Genomic DNA, 18,019 nt, shown 5'->3' with positions numbered 1-18,019 from the left:
CCGGTTTTATGTCGATTTCTGAACCGGATTGAACCGGCCGGTTTTTAGAAAAACCAGTCGAACCGGTCAAAATAAACCGGTTGAACCGGTTAAACTGAATAAAAACGTATGAAAAAAAAAAACATTTACATAATAAACTTTGGATTTTTTTTTTCAAATATATTTAGTTTTCTCTAAATAAAAACATATGATAAATGTTATAAAGTTTTTTAATGTGTTTGTATTCATCTAAAACTATATTTTGTTTCAGTATTATAATTTATTTTCTTTTTGACGTATATGGATTGATATAAAACACTAAAACTTATGGTTATGTGTTATTTTAATGTATTTTGATTCATTTACAACTTATTTTTATGTGTATTTTTAATATTTGAACTTATAAACATCAAATTCATGATTTATATATGTATGTATGTGTAAGAAAATTAGAAAAAACATGAAAAATATTGAAACCGGTTGACCCGATGGTCGAACCGGTTAAACCGGTTGAACCGGGAACCGGTAATCATAACGGTTCAACTAAAAAACTGGTTTTTAAAACATTGGTTTTAACCTACTAAACAAAACAAAACAAAACGATTTCAACCAAAATTTCTTGATTTTAACAAATAAAGGAAACCGAATATAACAACAACCAATTTGATTACGTTTTTCATTTTTTGGACTACATAAAGAAAGATGTTGTAGTTCAGGGACTATTTTGTAAAATATTACCCAAATGTTAAGCGGTTTAACCTCTTACGGATCCGCCCCTTTTATTGACTTAAACCCATCATATAAAACCAAATAAAAAACCCAGGTTCCCATTTTAACTCGTTTTCGTATCCACAAACCCCGTCGTGGTTTTTTGTCTACGCTTCGTCGGATCAGATCACCACAAGAAACCCTAGTAAGTTCTCGCTTCATTTTCTCGAGCAAACTTTTGGTCTTCTCGTATTATTACTTTGATTATTCCATGTTTATTTGTAATCCCAACGCCTTTTTATCGATTATGAATGTATATATGTCGAAGTAATTGACCATATGTGTTCATAATTCATCTTATTTTCGATGTTTCTGGTTGCTCGCTTTACATATACATGTAGGTTTTAGTTGCTTTATAATTAGGTTTTCTGTTATGTCCGGGTTATTATTTTATAAAAAAAGGGCTATGTCAGTTTCTTCGTTGATTTTCTGTTTTGTTTCTCTTTGATGGTATAGGCTGGTGTGTGTTAAATTTATGCTTAATTTGATTTTCGATGGTGATAGTCTCATGTATGCTTATGTGGATTGTTCGTGGACTTTGAGGTAATTTTGGATTTTAATGAAGTCGACTGGAATCTAACGTTTACTGGTGGATTTTGTTCTGGTGTTTTTCCAGTTTGAGGAAGAGTTGAAATTATGGATCCGGTTGATGCAGAAATTGCAAAGACACAGGAAGAAAGGAAGATTATGGAGGCAGCCCTAGCGCCAAACTCCATTACTTTTGATACTGAGCTTTATGATGGGAGCAATCGGTTTCAGGATTATAACAGGGAGATTCCTGCTAATGATGATGAAGAGAACGCTGATGCCATGGATAATGAGGTTGCTAGGAAATTAGCTTCTTACACTGCCCCAAGGTCTCTCTTGAATGATATGCCCAGAGGTGGAGATGATGACGAATCTTTGGGGTTTAAGAAATCACAGAGGATTATCGACAGGGAGGATGACTACAGAAGAAGAAGGTTGAATCAGGTTATCTCACCAGAAAGACATGATGCTTTTGCAAATGGGGACAAAACTCCAAAACCTGAAACAAGAACATATGCTGATATTATGAGGGAAGCTGCTTTGAAAAGAGAGAAAGAGGAGACATTGAAGGTGATTGCTAGGAGGAAAAAGGAAGAGGAAGAGAACAAAGCAGCTGGAAAGGAAAGGGAACCAGCTGCTACACAGCCATCTCAAAAGAGAAGAAACAGATGGGATCAAAATCAAGACAATTCAGATGCAAAGAAAGCAAAAAGTGGTTCTGATTGGGATATGCCAGATTCAACTCCAGGGATTGGAAGATGGGATGCTACTCCAACTCCGGGTAGAATCGGTGATGCCACTCCTTCTTTATCCCGGAAAAACAGATGGGATGAAACTCCTACACCTGGTCGTTTGGCTGATTCCGATGCTACCCCTGCTGGTGGGGCCACTCCAGGTGCTACTCCAGCTGGAATGGCATGGGATGCTACTCCAAAGCTCTCTGGCCTTGCTACCCCTACACCAAAACGCCAAAGATCAAGATGGGATGAAACTCCAGCTACCATGGGAAGTGCGACACCTGGCGGTGCTACACCCGCAGCCGCCTACACACCTGGCGTGACACCTGTCGGTGGGGTCGAACTCGCCACCCCAACTCCCGGAGCTATAAATCTCCGTGGCGCCATCACACCTGAACAGTATAACTTACTTAGATGGGAGAAAGACATTGAAGACAGGAATCGCCCTTTAACAGATGAAGAACTTGACACCATGTTTCCTCAAGAAGGCTACAAGATTCTTGAACCTCCACCTTCTTATGTCCCAATCAGAACTCCTGCAAGAAAGCTTCTTGCTACCCCAACTCCTCTTGGAACACCTCTGTACTCGATTCCTGAAGAAAACAGGGGACAACATTTTGATGTTCCAAAAGAAATGCCAGGTGGGCTTCCGTTCATGAAGCCAGAAGATTATCAGTATTTTGGCGCTTTGTTAAACGAAGAAGACGAAGAGGAACTCTCTCCAGATGAACAGAAAGAGCGAAAGATCATGAAACTTCTTCTCAAGGTCAAAAATGGAACTCCCCCTCAAAGGAAAACCGCTTTGAGACAGCTCACTGATAAAGCCCGTGAACTTGGTGCTGGACCTTTGTTCAACCGTATTCTTCCTTTACTTATGCAGCCTACTTTGGAAGATCAAGAGAGACATTTGCTTGTGAAAGTTATTGATCGAGTCCTTTACAAACTCGATGAACTCGTTCGACCTTATGTTCACAAGATTCTTGTTGTGATTGAACCTTTGTTGATTGATGAAGATTATTACGCGCGTGTTGAAGGTAGAGAAATCATCTCCAATCTCAGTAAAGCAGCCGGTTTAGCCACCATGATTGCTGCAATGCGTCCGGATATCGACAACATCGATGAATATGTCAGAAACACAACTGCTAGAGCTTTCAGTGTTGTTGCATCAGCACTTGGCATCCCTGCTTTGTTACCATTCTTGAAGGCTGTTTGTCAGAGTAAGAAGTCATGGCAAGCAAGACACACAGGTATCAAGATTGTTCAACAAATCGCCATTCTTATCGGTTGTGCTGTTCTTCCTCACTTGAGGTCTCTAGTTGAGATCATAGAACATGGTCTTAATGATGAAAATCAGAAAGTCAGAACAATTACTGCTTTGTCCTTAGCTGCTCTAGCCGAGGCTGCTGCTCCCTATGGTATTGAAAGCTTTGACTCGGTTCTTAAACCGTTATGGAAGGGTATCCGGTCCCACCGTGGTAAAGTTCTAGCTGCTTTCTTGAAGGCAATCGGGTTTATCATCCCTCTAATGGATGCTATTTACGCGAGTTACTACACAAAAGAAGTTATGGTGATTTTGATTCGTGAGTTCCAGTCACCAGATGAAGAAATGAAGAAGATTGTTCTGAAAGTGGTGAAACAGTGTGTGAGTACAGAAGGTGTTGAGGCTGATTACATTCGTAGCGATATCCTACCGGAATTCTTCCGGAACTTTTGGGTGAGACGAATGGCATTGGACAGAAGAAACTACAGACAGCTTGTTGACACGACAGTGGAAATTGCAAACAAAGTTGGTGTTCCCGACATTGTTGGAAGAATAGTTGAAGACTTGAAAGATGAAAGCGAGCCTTACAGACGAATGGTGATGGAGACAATCGAAAAAGTTGTAGCAAATTTGGGTGCTTCCGACATCGATCCACGATTAGAAGAGCTTTTGATCGATGGGATTTTGTATGCTTTTCAAGAGCAAACAAGCGATGACGCGAATGTAATGCTTAACGGGTTTGGTGCGGTTGTGAATGCTCTTGGTCAACGAGTCAAACCTTATCTCCCTCAAATCTGTGGTACCATAAAATGGCGTCTAAACAACAAAAGCGCCAAAGTCAGACAACAAGCAGCTGATTTAATTTCAAGAATCGCAGTTGTCATGAAACAGTGTCAAGAAGAACAACTAATGGGACATCTTGGAGTTGTGTTATACGAGTATTTAGGAGAAGAATACCCTGAAGTTTTGGGGTCTATCTTGGGCGCATTAAAAGCAATTGTGAATGTTATCGGTATGACGAAAATGACCCCCCCGATAAAAGACCTTTTGCCACGTTTAACCCCTATCTTGAAAAATCGTCACGAAAAGGTCCAAGAAAACTGTATCGATTTAGTCGGACGTATCGCTGACCGTGGAGCTGAATTTGTCCCCGCAAGAGAATGGATGCGAATCTGTTTCGAGCTTCTGGAGATGCTAAAAGCCCACAAAAAAGGAATCCGTAGAGCCACAGTCAACACATTCGGCTACATTGCAAAAGCAATTGGGCCACAAGACGTGTTAGCAACTCTACTCAATAACCTAAAAGTCCAAGAGAGACAAAACCGCGTTTGCACCACTGTAGCAATCGCAATCGTGGCTGAAACATGTTCGCCATTTACGGTTCTCCCCGCGTTGATGAACGAGTATCGTGTCCCGGAATTGAATGTTCAAAATGGTGTTTTGAAATCGTTATCTTTTCTTTTTGAATATATCGGTGAAATGGGGAAGGATTATATCTACGCGGTGACTCCGTTGCTTGAAGATGCGTTGATGGATAGGGATTTGGTGCACAGACAGACGGCAGCGAGTGCGGTGAAGCACATGGCGTTGGGGGTGGCGGGGTTGGGGTGTGAGGACGCGTTGGTCCATTTGTTGAATTATGTGTGGCCGAATATATTTGAGACGTCCCCTCATGTGATAAACGCGGTGATGGAGGCGATTGAGGGGATGAGGGTGGCGTTGGGGGCGGCCGTGGTGTTGAATTACTGTTTGCAGGGGCTGTTTCATCCGGCCAGGAAGGTGAGGGAGGTGTATTGGAAGATTTACAATTCGTTGTATATTGGGGCTCAGGATGCACTTGTTGCGGCTTATCCTGTGTTGGAGGATGAAGGGGAGAATGTTTACAGTAGGCCCGAGTTGACCATGTTTATCTGAGTTGGTGTCTACTTCTTACTTGTTCGTATTATTAACTTTTTCATCTTATAATATGTTATCTTGGATGCTGCTACTTTTTAATATTGTCTGGAGGATATTATATTTGTTATTTGTGATAATAGCAGCTGGTTTTGTTTGTGATGGGATTGGTGTAAAATTTTGTCTGTTTTGTTGTTTTTCTGGATGATAGGTACCAAAAGCATTGTGTAAAGGTGGATCAGTAGTCTACATGTCTTGTCATCTTGATGATGAAGAGGTAGGGTAAGTAACTCACCAATCATTTATTTAATTTGATAATATTAGAGAAGAGATGTATGTATGAGTATATCAGTTACCATCAACAGAAAAAGCAGCACATTGATTACCTGCAGTTTTCCCCTTGAAACAATGAATGGTGTATAAAAATCTTGATTAATAGATTCTGGTTTACAAGGACCTTTAGGCTTTTTAACTTTGGAATTTTGGATTCGTCTGTGTTGTGTTGTGTTGGTTCATACTTATGATTGGTTATATGTTCAAATCTATTTCAAAGCAACATATGCATTTACCATCTGCGCTATACTTAGTTTGGTTTACATTTTGAAAATCGACCTTGCGTTTTTATACACCTAAAACAAATTATCTTTTTCAGAGATAAAATGTAATACTTGTGAAATATAATATACTTCACTAGGTATAGTTTTTGTTTTGCGAGTGGTTATTTATCATAAAGGATCTTCTTGGTTGATTCAAAAGTATAAAAATATATACACAAACTGTGGGGCCCCCGGCTATGCAAAAGGCTATATACAAAAGTGGCTACATAACAATACCAATAATAGTATACAGTCGAACATCCCCTTTTAGTTTGATTCGGTGGAAATTGATCAACGTTCAAACCTGGACTTGAAGTTTTGAAATAAAGTAAAGTAAAGGTTCTGCATGAAGATTGAAGATGTCTGCAAACTAAGAAAATGACAGAACATGTAGTATGCTAATTAGACCCTAAAATGTATGCCGATCTCTTAAAGATATTCCCATATGTGTTGCACAAAAGACTTGCAACCTCTCGTAGATGGCTTCTTATGTACGCATTGGGGTATAAAGCGTGTGGCTGGCGTGCGTTGTGCTATCCTCACACAAACCCAGAAGTGAAGTGATATAAGGCCAAATATGCATAAAACTATACATAAAGGCAAAATAATAATGCAACTAATAATATGCAATCTAGCAATTTGATGACATTTTCTAAGTGTGTTATGAGGTCATGTGACCTGTTTTGCATATGCTCATTTTAACGAATAACTTTTACATATGTAAATGTAAGTGAAAGTAATATAACAAAATAGTAAGCAGATAAATAGAAAAAGTATAAAAGTAATTAATATTTCATCAATGTGATCCGCAATAAAAGTAGAAGAGGGCTCTATGGGTCCTACATAATTGATATGCCACTATCTATTTACTACCATTGCTAAATCATTCGAGTCAAGCCACTTAAGAACTATCTCGGATCCGTTTCTTAGGCTAAGGAAAGTTGTTTCTTATGTTAAGGAAAGTGGTAACACTCCTAACATCCTGCCACGTCATATTTTTTAGGACCACCTTATTTTTGACTATTTAGCACCTAACCTTAGCATTTTGTAGAAAGTGGTAACACTCCTATCACCCTAACTTTTTTTGATTTCTTTTTTCTTATTTAATCAAATTACTTTATTTTAATATACAAACATTTTTTGTACACAAATATTAAACATATTTTATTTTTTTAAACCACAAACAATTAATATAATATAAATTATATTTGGGTAAAAATTAGATTTGTTAATAAAAAAACCACCAATCACAAATAATCTCTCTCTCTCTCTCTCTCTCTCTCTCTCTCTCTCTCTCTCTCTCTCTCTCTCTCTCTCAATTTTTGACGAGCTGATCTTAGCTTCCCCCTAGCGAGTGCTAGGGGGTGGTGTGCGTTTGAGTTTAGCGAGTTTGGCGAAGGTTCTTAACACCCCCACTCCCTTTAGCCTTAAAGGCTTGACTGACTTGAACTCTAACTTAATTTGAGACTTAATCGTTATTCGTTAAGACTCTGAGACGAGTTTGAGTCATTGAGCTTAACTTGCAAGCTAAATAAACTTCTACAAATATATAAACAAGCAATTTGTTCATCCACATTGTAAGGAAGGGTGATTGGGAGCCGGATGTGTATTTATATACGTCACCTTTTACAAAAAATGTTTGACACAAAATCTTTTAAGTCACTTGACTACAACATTGCATTTATATTTATAAAAAAATTTGTTATTTCTTTATATGCGTTTTTTTGTATATTTATATGGTTTAAAATGTATTTATATTTCTAGACGTAAAAATATAGTTTTTACATCTAAAAAGCGCAAAAATAAATATTTAGGTTATTATAAATAGTAAAAAACTAACATTCTTAGAAATGTTCTTTTATGTTCATATAAGTATAAATATATATTATTTCTAAAAAACACAAATACATATTTATATTTTTAAAAATATATTTATAAAATACGTATTTATACTTTTAAAAAACATATTTTTATTTTTAAAGACATAGAACCCTAATCATCATTCCCTCTCATTTGTGAGATAGTGTGGTATTTTTAGAGCAAAAGAAAAAGATGGAAGAAGGAAGCAAGGATCTAGCAAACAAAGCTCTAATCTTCAATTTAGCACTCTTCTGGACCTTTGTAAGTGTCCAAGATCCGATTTTTATTCATTTATGTACCTAGATCTAGAGTTTTGTCCATTTTCTCCTTATTCTTGGATGTTGCAATGGATGGATCTCATAAAGCTTGCAACTTTATGAATCTCCAGGTCAAGGTGACCTTGTAGTGGTTTGGATCTGGTCTTTAGCCAAGTTTTGATGCCATGCTTGGAGTTTAGGTCATATTTCCCCCTTTTTTTACCCAATTTGGGTTCAAGACATGCATGTCTATAAAGCACCAACCTTTGGGATGATTTTGAGGCTAGAATCTCTTCTAGAAAAGTTGGGTTTCAGATCTCAAGGATTTTTTGCTTAATGGTTAAGCCCTTGAGTCTTTAAGCCTTATGGAGGGGTTTTTGAGCACTTGGAGTAGCCCCAAAGGATAAAGTTGGAAACTTTATCCTTTCAGACAACATTTGAGTTTAGATATGAGCCTTAGAGTCCCTGGAATCGAAGAAACAGCTGAATACATTATGATGGGGAAAACTCGGCGTATTTGCCAACCAACTCGACGTGTTGGCTAGGGTTTTCCCGACCATCTGATTTCTATAGGAACTCGACGTGTTTATTGGTGCACTCGATGACTTTGACTTTGACCACGGTTGACCAAGTTTGACTTTTGAGGGCATTTTGGGTATTTCGGGATTTTGATGGAATTAGTCACATGGTGGTTGTAGGTATTTGAGTCGGGAGCTGAGATTCGGAGTCAGACCTTATCGGTTCTGCAATTCTAGTGAGGTGAGTCTTCCTCACTATACTTTCGGGTCGAAGACACCAAGGCTGGCCCATTGGTTTGATAACCTGATATTGTGTATGCTGAGTATGGAGTAGATATGCATGCTAGTTTTGATATGCTAGTTTGGTAGATCTGTAGGAAAACCTGTGATACTGCCTGTTTATCTGTATATGATATTATCTGTTATATGTCGACATATGGTGTGGTTTGGGTTGAGGTTGTACTGCTCCGTGCTGTAGCCAACAAACCCTGGAGCATACCAGATATGAGCTGAGGGCCAGGAAGGGCATGCCAGACTCATACTGAGGGCTCATGAGCATTCCAGATACGAGCTGAGGGCCGGGTAGGGCATGACAGACTCGTACTGAGGGGCGGGGAGCAAGCCAAACATAAGCTGTGGGCCCAGGGGGCAAACCAGACTTATGCTGTGGGCTCAGGGGTAATCCAGTCTGTTAGCTGTGGACCCATTGCATGCTGTTATTATATTTGTGCTATTTATTATGTACTGGTATTTTGGGGGAACTCACTAAGCTTTGGGATTACAGTTTTGGGTTATGTTTCAGGTACTTCAGAGGATCGCTGGAAGACGAAAGCGTGATCGTGCACATTCTCATGCTTTATTTCATGATTTTGGGATTTCTCTGATATCAGATTTATTTTGTAAACAATTTGTAAACAGTGATGGTTTTGGGGTTTATTTAAAAGTTGAAATTTTTTCATGAATTTTATGAGTGTTACAAGTTGGTATCAGAGCCTTGGTTTGTAACATCCGAAAAATCATGACAAAAAATTTCATTTTTTTTAATTATTAAATAAACTATAGTTACCAAAATCATGTCATCCAAAAGCATAAGTCATCGTATCAATTCAGAGTATCATATCAAAACTCATGTCTATATATCAGAGTAAAACATCCCAGGCTAAAAACATAATAGTGTGTGCACTGCAGTCATCCCGAGTTCTTCCCCTTGCTACCGGAAGTACATGAAACCAAAACTGAAAACTATAAGCACGAAGCTTAGTGAGTCTCCCCAAACTACCACATACCATACACATATCATAAAACATGCAACTAGGAGATACGAGCCTCACCCACACTCAAGGAGATACGAGCCCCCGCCCACACTTGACTAACTATGAGATACGGGCCTCGCCCACACTCAGCTATCTCAGAGATACATGCCTCGTCCACACTCTGCTTACTAGGAGATACAGGCCCCCGCCAACACTCCACTGGCTAGGAGGTACGGGCCTCGCCCACCCTCCGCTATCCAGGAGATACGGGCCCCCGTCCACACTCCGCTAACCAGACATACATACAAGTATCACGCAGACAACAACTATAACCATAATCTACCAATTCATATTCATACTCAAATAATACTAAGATACGGCCCCTGCCCACACTTAGATACTAATCATAAATAAGGTTAAGATACGGGCCTTGCCCATACTTAACTACTAATCATCATACATTCTCTACACGGGCCGGCATTGGTGCCTTAGACCCGTTCATACAGGAGGAAAATCACCTCAATGTCGTGTGAATAGTTGAAACCTCTCTGCTCCGCAACCGGCTCTACTCACACCCTATACATATTAACCTTTTAGATACCATTCCATACTCAAAATCCCCTTCACGGGTCAACCTTGGTCAAAGTCAAGGTCAAGGTCAAGGTCAAAGTCAACATCCGGTCAACGTCAACAATCTGAGTTGACTCAACTCGCCGAGTTCCATAAATCAGAAAACCCTGAAATCGCAATCCAACTCGTCGAGTTCTTCACGAAATCATCGAGTTTCTCCTATCAACAGCATCGGGACTTTCCAACTCTGCTCGTCGAGTCCGTCCTTGAACTCGTCGAGTCTTACCTTCTACAGGGTCGGGGCATTCTGACCCAACTCGTCGAGTTCCTCTCTGAACTGGTCGAGTTCTTCAGTCTGTTAAGCTATCTTAATAGATTAAGTCACTAATCTTCAGATCTAAGCTCCATACTTCAGATATAGACTGGAAATGTCCTTAGAAGGGTAAAGTTTCCAACTTTACCCATTGATACCCTTCCCCAAGATATTTAGCTCAAACCCTAACTCTAAAAGATCTAGATTTTGACCCAAAAGCCATCAATACTTTGAGATAGGGTTTACAAACAAAGATTTGGACCTTAGTGTTGGGTTTTGAGCATTCTAACACTCCTATGGTGTACATGCAACCCTATAAACCTTGGATCTATGTTTTCTCTATTATACATGCAAATATTAACTATTCCAAGGTTTCATCCTAACTAGCATATTATGAAGCACCTATACTACAAAGTTCTAGTTAGATGACATACCTTTTGATGTAGCTTGATGTCTTCAAGCTTTAAGAGCTTAGCCCCAATAGTATGGAAGCCTCAAATGGAATCACAAATAATCAAAACACCTTGGAAGAACTTGAGAGAATATGTATGCACACTAAAATCGGCCCACTCTTATTTTCACACACTTGTGCCAATTTTGTGAGCTAAGGACCCCTTTATATATTATGGAGGATTAGGGTTACATCCATGTAAACCCTAATACCCATGACCTTTCATTTATATAGGATCCATGGGTTAAAAGCTCCATGGACCATCCATGAAAGCTTAGCCCAACCTAAATGAACTTGGCCCATTCCCTATATATAAGAGTCCATATTTAATTAGTTCTTTTTGATCACTTAATTAATTCTAAATTAATTCTTGATCAATACTAATTAAATAATATGATTCCATATTAATATATTAGAACTTATAATATATTAATATAAATCATAAATATACTATTCTCAAAAGACTATCCATATAAATTGTGCCGGTGAAGTGCAACCCAAATGGACCATGCCGGGTCGGGTCAAGTACATACCAAATATAGTTATGGACTTAGACATTAATCCAACAGTCTCCCACTTGGATAAGTCTAAAACTATTATTGAGTATGACTTCAAAACCTAACTGGCAATCGTAGCTCTTAAAGCCGCTGTCGAACTCTGACCTTGTCAATGACTTGTCCATTAGATAAGGGATCATATATTCCTCCATTCTAGATATCATATGGACTGAGACATGGATTATAATCATTCTCTCTGTCCATTTGTTGTTTCCCGATTTTCGATTTATGATGACTGACTGATTGAACAAATCAAATCAGTCCTGGCTTGGCCAAGCACTCACATGTGTCATCGCTAAATCATCGAGGGGCCTACAATCGCTTTTATCCCGAAGGTAAAAGGAATGGATAAACTTCGACTCATATGGCTTGTTCTACTACTTGTTGAATCATACACAAAGGCACGTTTTATAACATCGAGTTACCAATGCGTTTTCGTGCAATAAATGTATAACAAACTCATAGTAACAACTCATATCTCTAGGTTTTAAGAATATAAGATATTATCGTCTCATGATCACTCGTGATAAAATCCATGAAGTGATTCAAATGAGCGTGGGTTGAATCCAATACTCAGAACTTATGAGCACTCAAGAGTGTTGTAGCACCACTTTGTCCACCAACTTGGACCTCTACAAACCAACCCATGACAGTCTTGATTCATATCTACTTCCAACATATGACCGACTGTGGATGGTTTGAATAACTTAATCATTAAGGAAGAGCAACTTAGTTATTCTGGAAGTCAAAACATGCAAAGTGAAACAGAAGAATAAATGAATCAAATATGGTATCAAACCCTATGAATATAAATAAACACTTTTATTTATCACCATACTGATTACTCATTATTCATTGTTTCGGTTTTATCAACTTTATACTTGAATTAAAAACACTAGTTGTCCCATGCTCCAAGCATGTACACTATGTTTTTCTTAAACAATAGCTTTGCCATACACCAAGTATGCACTCTATGTTTGTCTATGATCCTTACTTTGTGAAATAAACCAATTGAACATAATTTCAATGATTCTAACTTCACACTCCCAAATCCTTATCGAAAAATGTGAGAATTTCAAATTCCTATCATTTATCGAAATCTGTTTAGATTTTAAACTTATATGCACTGACCCTCCTGTAATGAATATGTACAAAGTCACAAAGACTTGTCAACAGTCATTATAAGGTATTCCAATGGAGATCAACTCTATGGAAACTAAGTCTCATATTCAAAGTACATTGCTTTGGACATGCTTCTTGCATTAAGTTTTCTAATCTTACACAGATAACTTCCACCAATGGAGACAACTCCATATTCTCATTTTGACTATCACTTCTGAATAAGAGATGCCTCTTTTCAGAATATGTCAATATGGTCCTTCCAAAATTAGCAATATACTTCCAACTGTCTCTGAGCAACCAATCTTTGGTAAACCTCAGATTGTCCTCGACAATTGCTTAATCATTTTAGTCATATCCAATTCTAGACCTTTTCCCTTCTTAATGCCTCTGGGCATTTGGAAAAATTTAGAAATGACAAATATTATAGCACATGCAATCGATCATGTACCCAAAGCAAATGGTACATGATTCATGATGTCTCACATAAAGACATGATTCTAGACCAGTCTTTTGCTACAATATTTTTATTTGCCATGTTTTCAAATTTTGACTATGAAGAGGGATGCCGTAATCATAATCGAATTTTGAGAACGCAATATATAGAATTTCCTTAAGTTGAACCAATCCAACATGAAATTCATATATATATTCTTGAATAGGGATGATTAAGGTCTCAATCTAAGCCTTTAGAACTGAAATGAAGTATATCCTCTCCCTTAATTATAGCAAACAACTTTTTCAATCCCTGCAGCCTCACGAATTGAAACTTTTGTTTTCTATAATTAACATTGCTAACTTGCAACACTAACAATAATTATCATGCTCCCACTAACATGATGATTATTAGCATAACACTTATGCTCCCACTAGCTTTGACATGTACTCAGAAATCAGCTGGACTTCTAGAAATCAATACTTTATTGACTTTCTTACCAAAGTTCAGATTTCTGATACGAGATGCTTTGATAAAACTTTATCAAAATCATACACCTTTCCTTAGATAGCATGCATGTGTGTCTAAACAATTTCAGAACTATGAAAAGGGTTGCCGTAATCATAGTCTCAATTGTTTAGACCTTTTGCCATCTGCTTCAAATCTACTTGGTGGAAGTGTTTCCTCACCATCATTTTCATGAATCGGAGAGAAACCTTATGACCCTTAGATTTTATGGTGTATGTGTTCTTATCCATGTGAATCGTCAAAACCATAGTCACAAGACAAGGATAATGACAAATCCAAACTCATATGGACTGAACTTATACAATCTTAACTTCTTGCCACCTGGCAGTACAGGGCCTGCCATTGCTTCCAAGTTGTTATGCAACCAATTGAGAACTTTCAGAACTCCTATGCAAAGCCAACTTTAACTGGAATGGGCACAGAATATGTCAACACGATAGGTTATAAACCTCAAGTCGTGTGCTAGTGAAGAACCTCAGGTTTTATTCTTGATTAGTTCTTGAAATTCGTTTTAGGATCTTTAAGACTCCCACTATCCTCTTGACATATAAGACTATCTTGCCAAATATTCAAGAGATAGTGCGGATTCTTTATCAAGACAAACACTTCACACAATTGGCCTTAGTTGGTCTTTGTTTTATCCAAAACATCACAACTTACCAATTTCAAATGTACAAGAGTAGGACACTTTTACTCTTACATTTGACAAGTGTTTTAAACCTTTATTTAAGATATGTCACTCAAGTTACAATCTTGGAGTATGACTCTAAGAATTGTTTTGGAACGAAGAATGACTCATCTTCCTGATCTAACCATTTCAACAATTCATGACTCCTCTTCTTAGTCATAATAATGCACTAAGATGACATTTAGTGGACTAATTGTGATATGATTTCTAAATCATTAAGATGATCACAAACATGATACTAAAGTACTCTCCCATCTTTTCAGATTTGAGAAACTTTTATCTTTCTGCCTAATTTGATTCTTTCCATTCGTTCTGCCATACATTGAGACTTTTCCAATGTTTCAGAATTATACTTAAACTTGTAAGTATAACCATATTTACTAAACTTTAGTAAATCAAATAGTCTTAACGTGCTTTGTGGTGGACATGACCAGTGCACAAGAATGTGTACTCGATCCCTTTAGTCCTTCACTTGACTCACACATCCATGTGAACAAGTAATTAGTCTTGATTTTCCAATGCTTGAAAGTTCTCATTCATCATACTATTCAACTTGCATGATTCCAAGTTTCGGTCCAATTGAAACTTGGGTGATGAGGAAATTTCCTGATTTGGTAAATTTAGACACTACCACAAATGAAAGAATCAAATCCATTTTCCAATATTGCTGTCAGTGGAATCATATACGCAACAATTTTCCACAAATGCCATTGTAAGGATACTTCAAATAAATAAAATTAAACAATTTTCTTTTATTTTAAAACTTTGCGGAAAAACTTATCCTTACAATCCACATGGAAAATTGTTGTTATCTATTCCTTAGCAATATATCATAACTTCTTAAGCAACTGCTCAAAATTCTGATGCGATCGAAATCCACCTTCGCGATCAGAATCAGCATATACTTCCTTTAAGATTTCTCTCTATTCTTTGATTCTTAAAACATCAACATGTGACCCAGTCACATCATGTAATGAGGATCTCAGAATAGAACTTAACAGAGTTAGATAATGGGCTCTACCTGATGTAGAGTCAAACTTATTGACTTTAACATCCTTAGGTAAATTTGGCAGCTTTGCAATCAACGCCCCTTCCTTTGGCAAAATAAACATATGGACCCTTTGGTAATGGGACTATCTCAGACTTAGCATTTCTCTTTACCATTTGGTCAACCGGGTTGACTATGGTCAATCCCTTTCCATTGGGAAGAGAATGTTTTTTCTGGATTTCCAGTGTCACCATTGTCACTGTCCATAAAGTTTTTGGGAAGTTGATCTTCTAATCAAATTTGCTTTACTATCGTTCCAAATCATTGCTGATTCAGCAACACCAAGCAAATAGATATGATCATTAAGGTTCATGTCATAGTCTGTTTCATAGTAGTCCCAAAGGAACTCACTATGTGACTTAGAAAGTGATTGAACATCCAACTTTCTCAAGACTTTGACACCCAACTCTCCCGGCTTGTCAATATGTGACTTCATCTCTAAGATGTGATCACACATAGACCTTGCTTGCCATTAGGGCTTGAGTGACCTTGAACTTGTGGGTTAGGGAGAATAATTAGAGGAGGTGGAGGAAGAGAAGTATGACTTCCATGAGCCAAACTTGGGAAGTCATATTCATTAGGAAAGCTTGGTTTGGGAAGATCATTGTTGTCTAAACCAGACATCAATAATGGGAGAAATTCACGTAAAGTTGATTTAAGTCCTTAATATAACACCCAATATGATATATTAAGGCTAGGACCCAACAAACTATTTTATAACTTGGAAGAGGGATGCCGTAATCCAAGCTATAAAATATTTGAAGGTAGGTGAATGACCATTCACCAATTTCCACCAAGATAAACGAAATGTATTATTAGGTTTTAATTGGTTTTGAAACTCCTAGATTCTTTTGAGATTCATTGAACTTTTCAATGGCATGTTTCAATCTCGAGTGTGCCCTTCAGGTTTTGTGACTGGGATGCCGAGGATCACAAAACAAGGTGTGAAGTAACCATGCAAATATACTTGGTACCCTTAATATTTACCCCTCAATCGATGTCCCGGTTAACCACACACGCTCCAACGATACTATGATAAACATTAAGTTACCCTTTGCCTACCTTGTTAAGTCCAGGTTAGTGTGCCGGTTAACCACACACGCTCCACTAACAGCTTAAACAAAGTGCAAAGTGTAATTTCATGGATTAGCACCTTACTCACATTTTCCTAAGTAACTAAGATTGGGAATTTATAAGTGTTTAGTTACTTAGTATTTATCATTATACTTATAATGAAGGGAGAATTATAGTCCTTGTCCTACCTGTTCGGCTAACGACCCTCCACCAGTCAAGGAAGCGGTGGGTGATAGTGGACACCCATTAAACTGCCATTTTATAGGTAGTAACCTTATACTCCCCTTATAGACCGACTTCGTGAATGAGGCCTACTAATGGTAAGACGACTTGCTCTTATACATATAATATATTAAACTTTTAATATTATAATAGTATAAGGGTGTATTTTAGACATTTAAAATACTTGGTGGTTTAATCTATTAATTAAACTATACTCTTAATTTAATTAAATTTAAACCATGTCATTATGAAATTATTAATTCTCTTTTAATTACACTTTAATTATCTATTAATAAAGTCCATAAGAGTTAATTGAATTATTCAATAAAAACATCATAATTCCAATTACTAAATTCAAAATTAAAACCATTTAATTAATTGTTTAAGTTATGAACCCAAGAGTTTTAGAATTCAATTCTTTTTTTTTATCATAAAAAAACTTTTTCCAAATTCCAAAACATGAGGGCAAGTTTTGTAACTCTTGAAAACTTTTGGATTCCATAACTTATGGAGTTAAATACCTGTTTTATGATGAAACGTTTCATGTTCCATAACTTAAGAACAAATTATGGAATTCTTTAAAACATTAAGACCAAGTTTTGTAACTCCATAAAAAACTTTGAATCAATTTTTTTAAAAACCTTTTCATATCCATAACTTATGGAGGTTTCAAAAAACTCTTTAGATCAAACTTTTAAAATTAATAAAATAATCATATCATTTTATCTTTTACTAAATTTGAGCTAATTCAACTCATATATCAAATGATTCAAATTTTACAAATAATTAGTTTTTCACAAAAACAAGTAATTATCTTAAAATTTGACAAACGTCATGTTTTTTTTTTCTTTTTTTTTCCAACTTCGAAAATAAAACATTTGCATAAATATAACAGAAAACAACCCATGGCTCTGATACCACTGTTGGGGTTTGAGCATTCTAACACTCCTATGGTGTACATGCAACCCTATAAACCTTGGATCTATGTTTTCTCTATTATACATGCAAATATTAACTATTCCAAGGTTTCATCCTAACTAGCATATTATGAAGCACCTATACTACAAAGTTCTAGTTAGATGACATACCTTTTGATGTAGCTTGATGTCTTCAAGCTTTAAGAGCTTAGCCCCAATAGTGTGGAAGCCTCAAATGGAATCACAAATCATCAAAACACCTTGGAAGAACTTGAGAGAATATGTATGCACACTAAAATCGGCCCACTCTTATTTTCACACACTTGTGCCAATTTTGTGAGCCAAGGACCCCTTTATATATTATGGAGGATTAGGGTTACATCCATGTAAACCCTAATACCCATGACCTTTCATTTACATAGGATCCATGGGTTAAAAGCTCCATG

At 37.2% G+C, this 18,019-nt stretch overlaps 1 protein-coding gene across 2 annotated transcripts; it reads left to right on the top strand.

The window, feature by feature from the left end:
* The first annotated feature begins 784 nt into the window (after positions 1 to 784).
* On the top strand, positions 785 to 5,638 carry LOC145119957 (splicing factor). 2 transcript variants are annotated; one of them, XM_079055735.1, is made up of 3 exons: positions 785 to 892; positions 1,364 to 5,208; positions 5,378 to 5,638. In XM_079055735.1, exon 2 carries the CDS (start codon positions 1,384 to 1,386, stop codon positions 5,185 to 5,187), a length of 3,804 nt encoding a protein of 1,267 aa, XP_078911861.1. In that variant the 5' UTR covers positions 785 to 892; positions 1,364 to 1,383; the 3' UTR covers positions 5,188 to 5,208; positions 5,378 to 5,638. The 2 variants fall into 2 exon arrangements, with proteins under 2 accessions (XP_078911861.1, XP_078911860.1); XM_079055734.1 differs by lacking the exon at positions 5,378 to 5,638 and having other exon boundaries at positions 1,364 to 5,328.
* Positions 5,639 to 18,019: the final 12,381 nt, after the last annotated feature.

Source organism: Lactuca virosa, chromosome 6 (assembly GCF_052849685.1).
Source record: "Lactuca virosa cultivar CGN04683 chromosome 6, Lactuca_virosa_CGN04683_v6, whole genome shotgun sequence".
NCBI lineage: Eukaryota > Viridiplantae > Streptophyta > Magnoliopsida > Asterales > Asteraceae > Lactuca > Lactuca virosa.
Note: the sequence above shows the minus strand (reverse complement) of the source record. Positions and strands in the feature narration are given on the sequence as shown.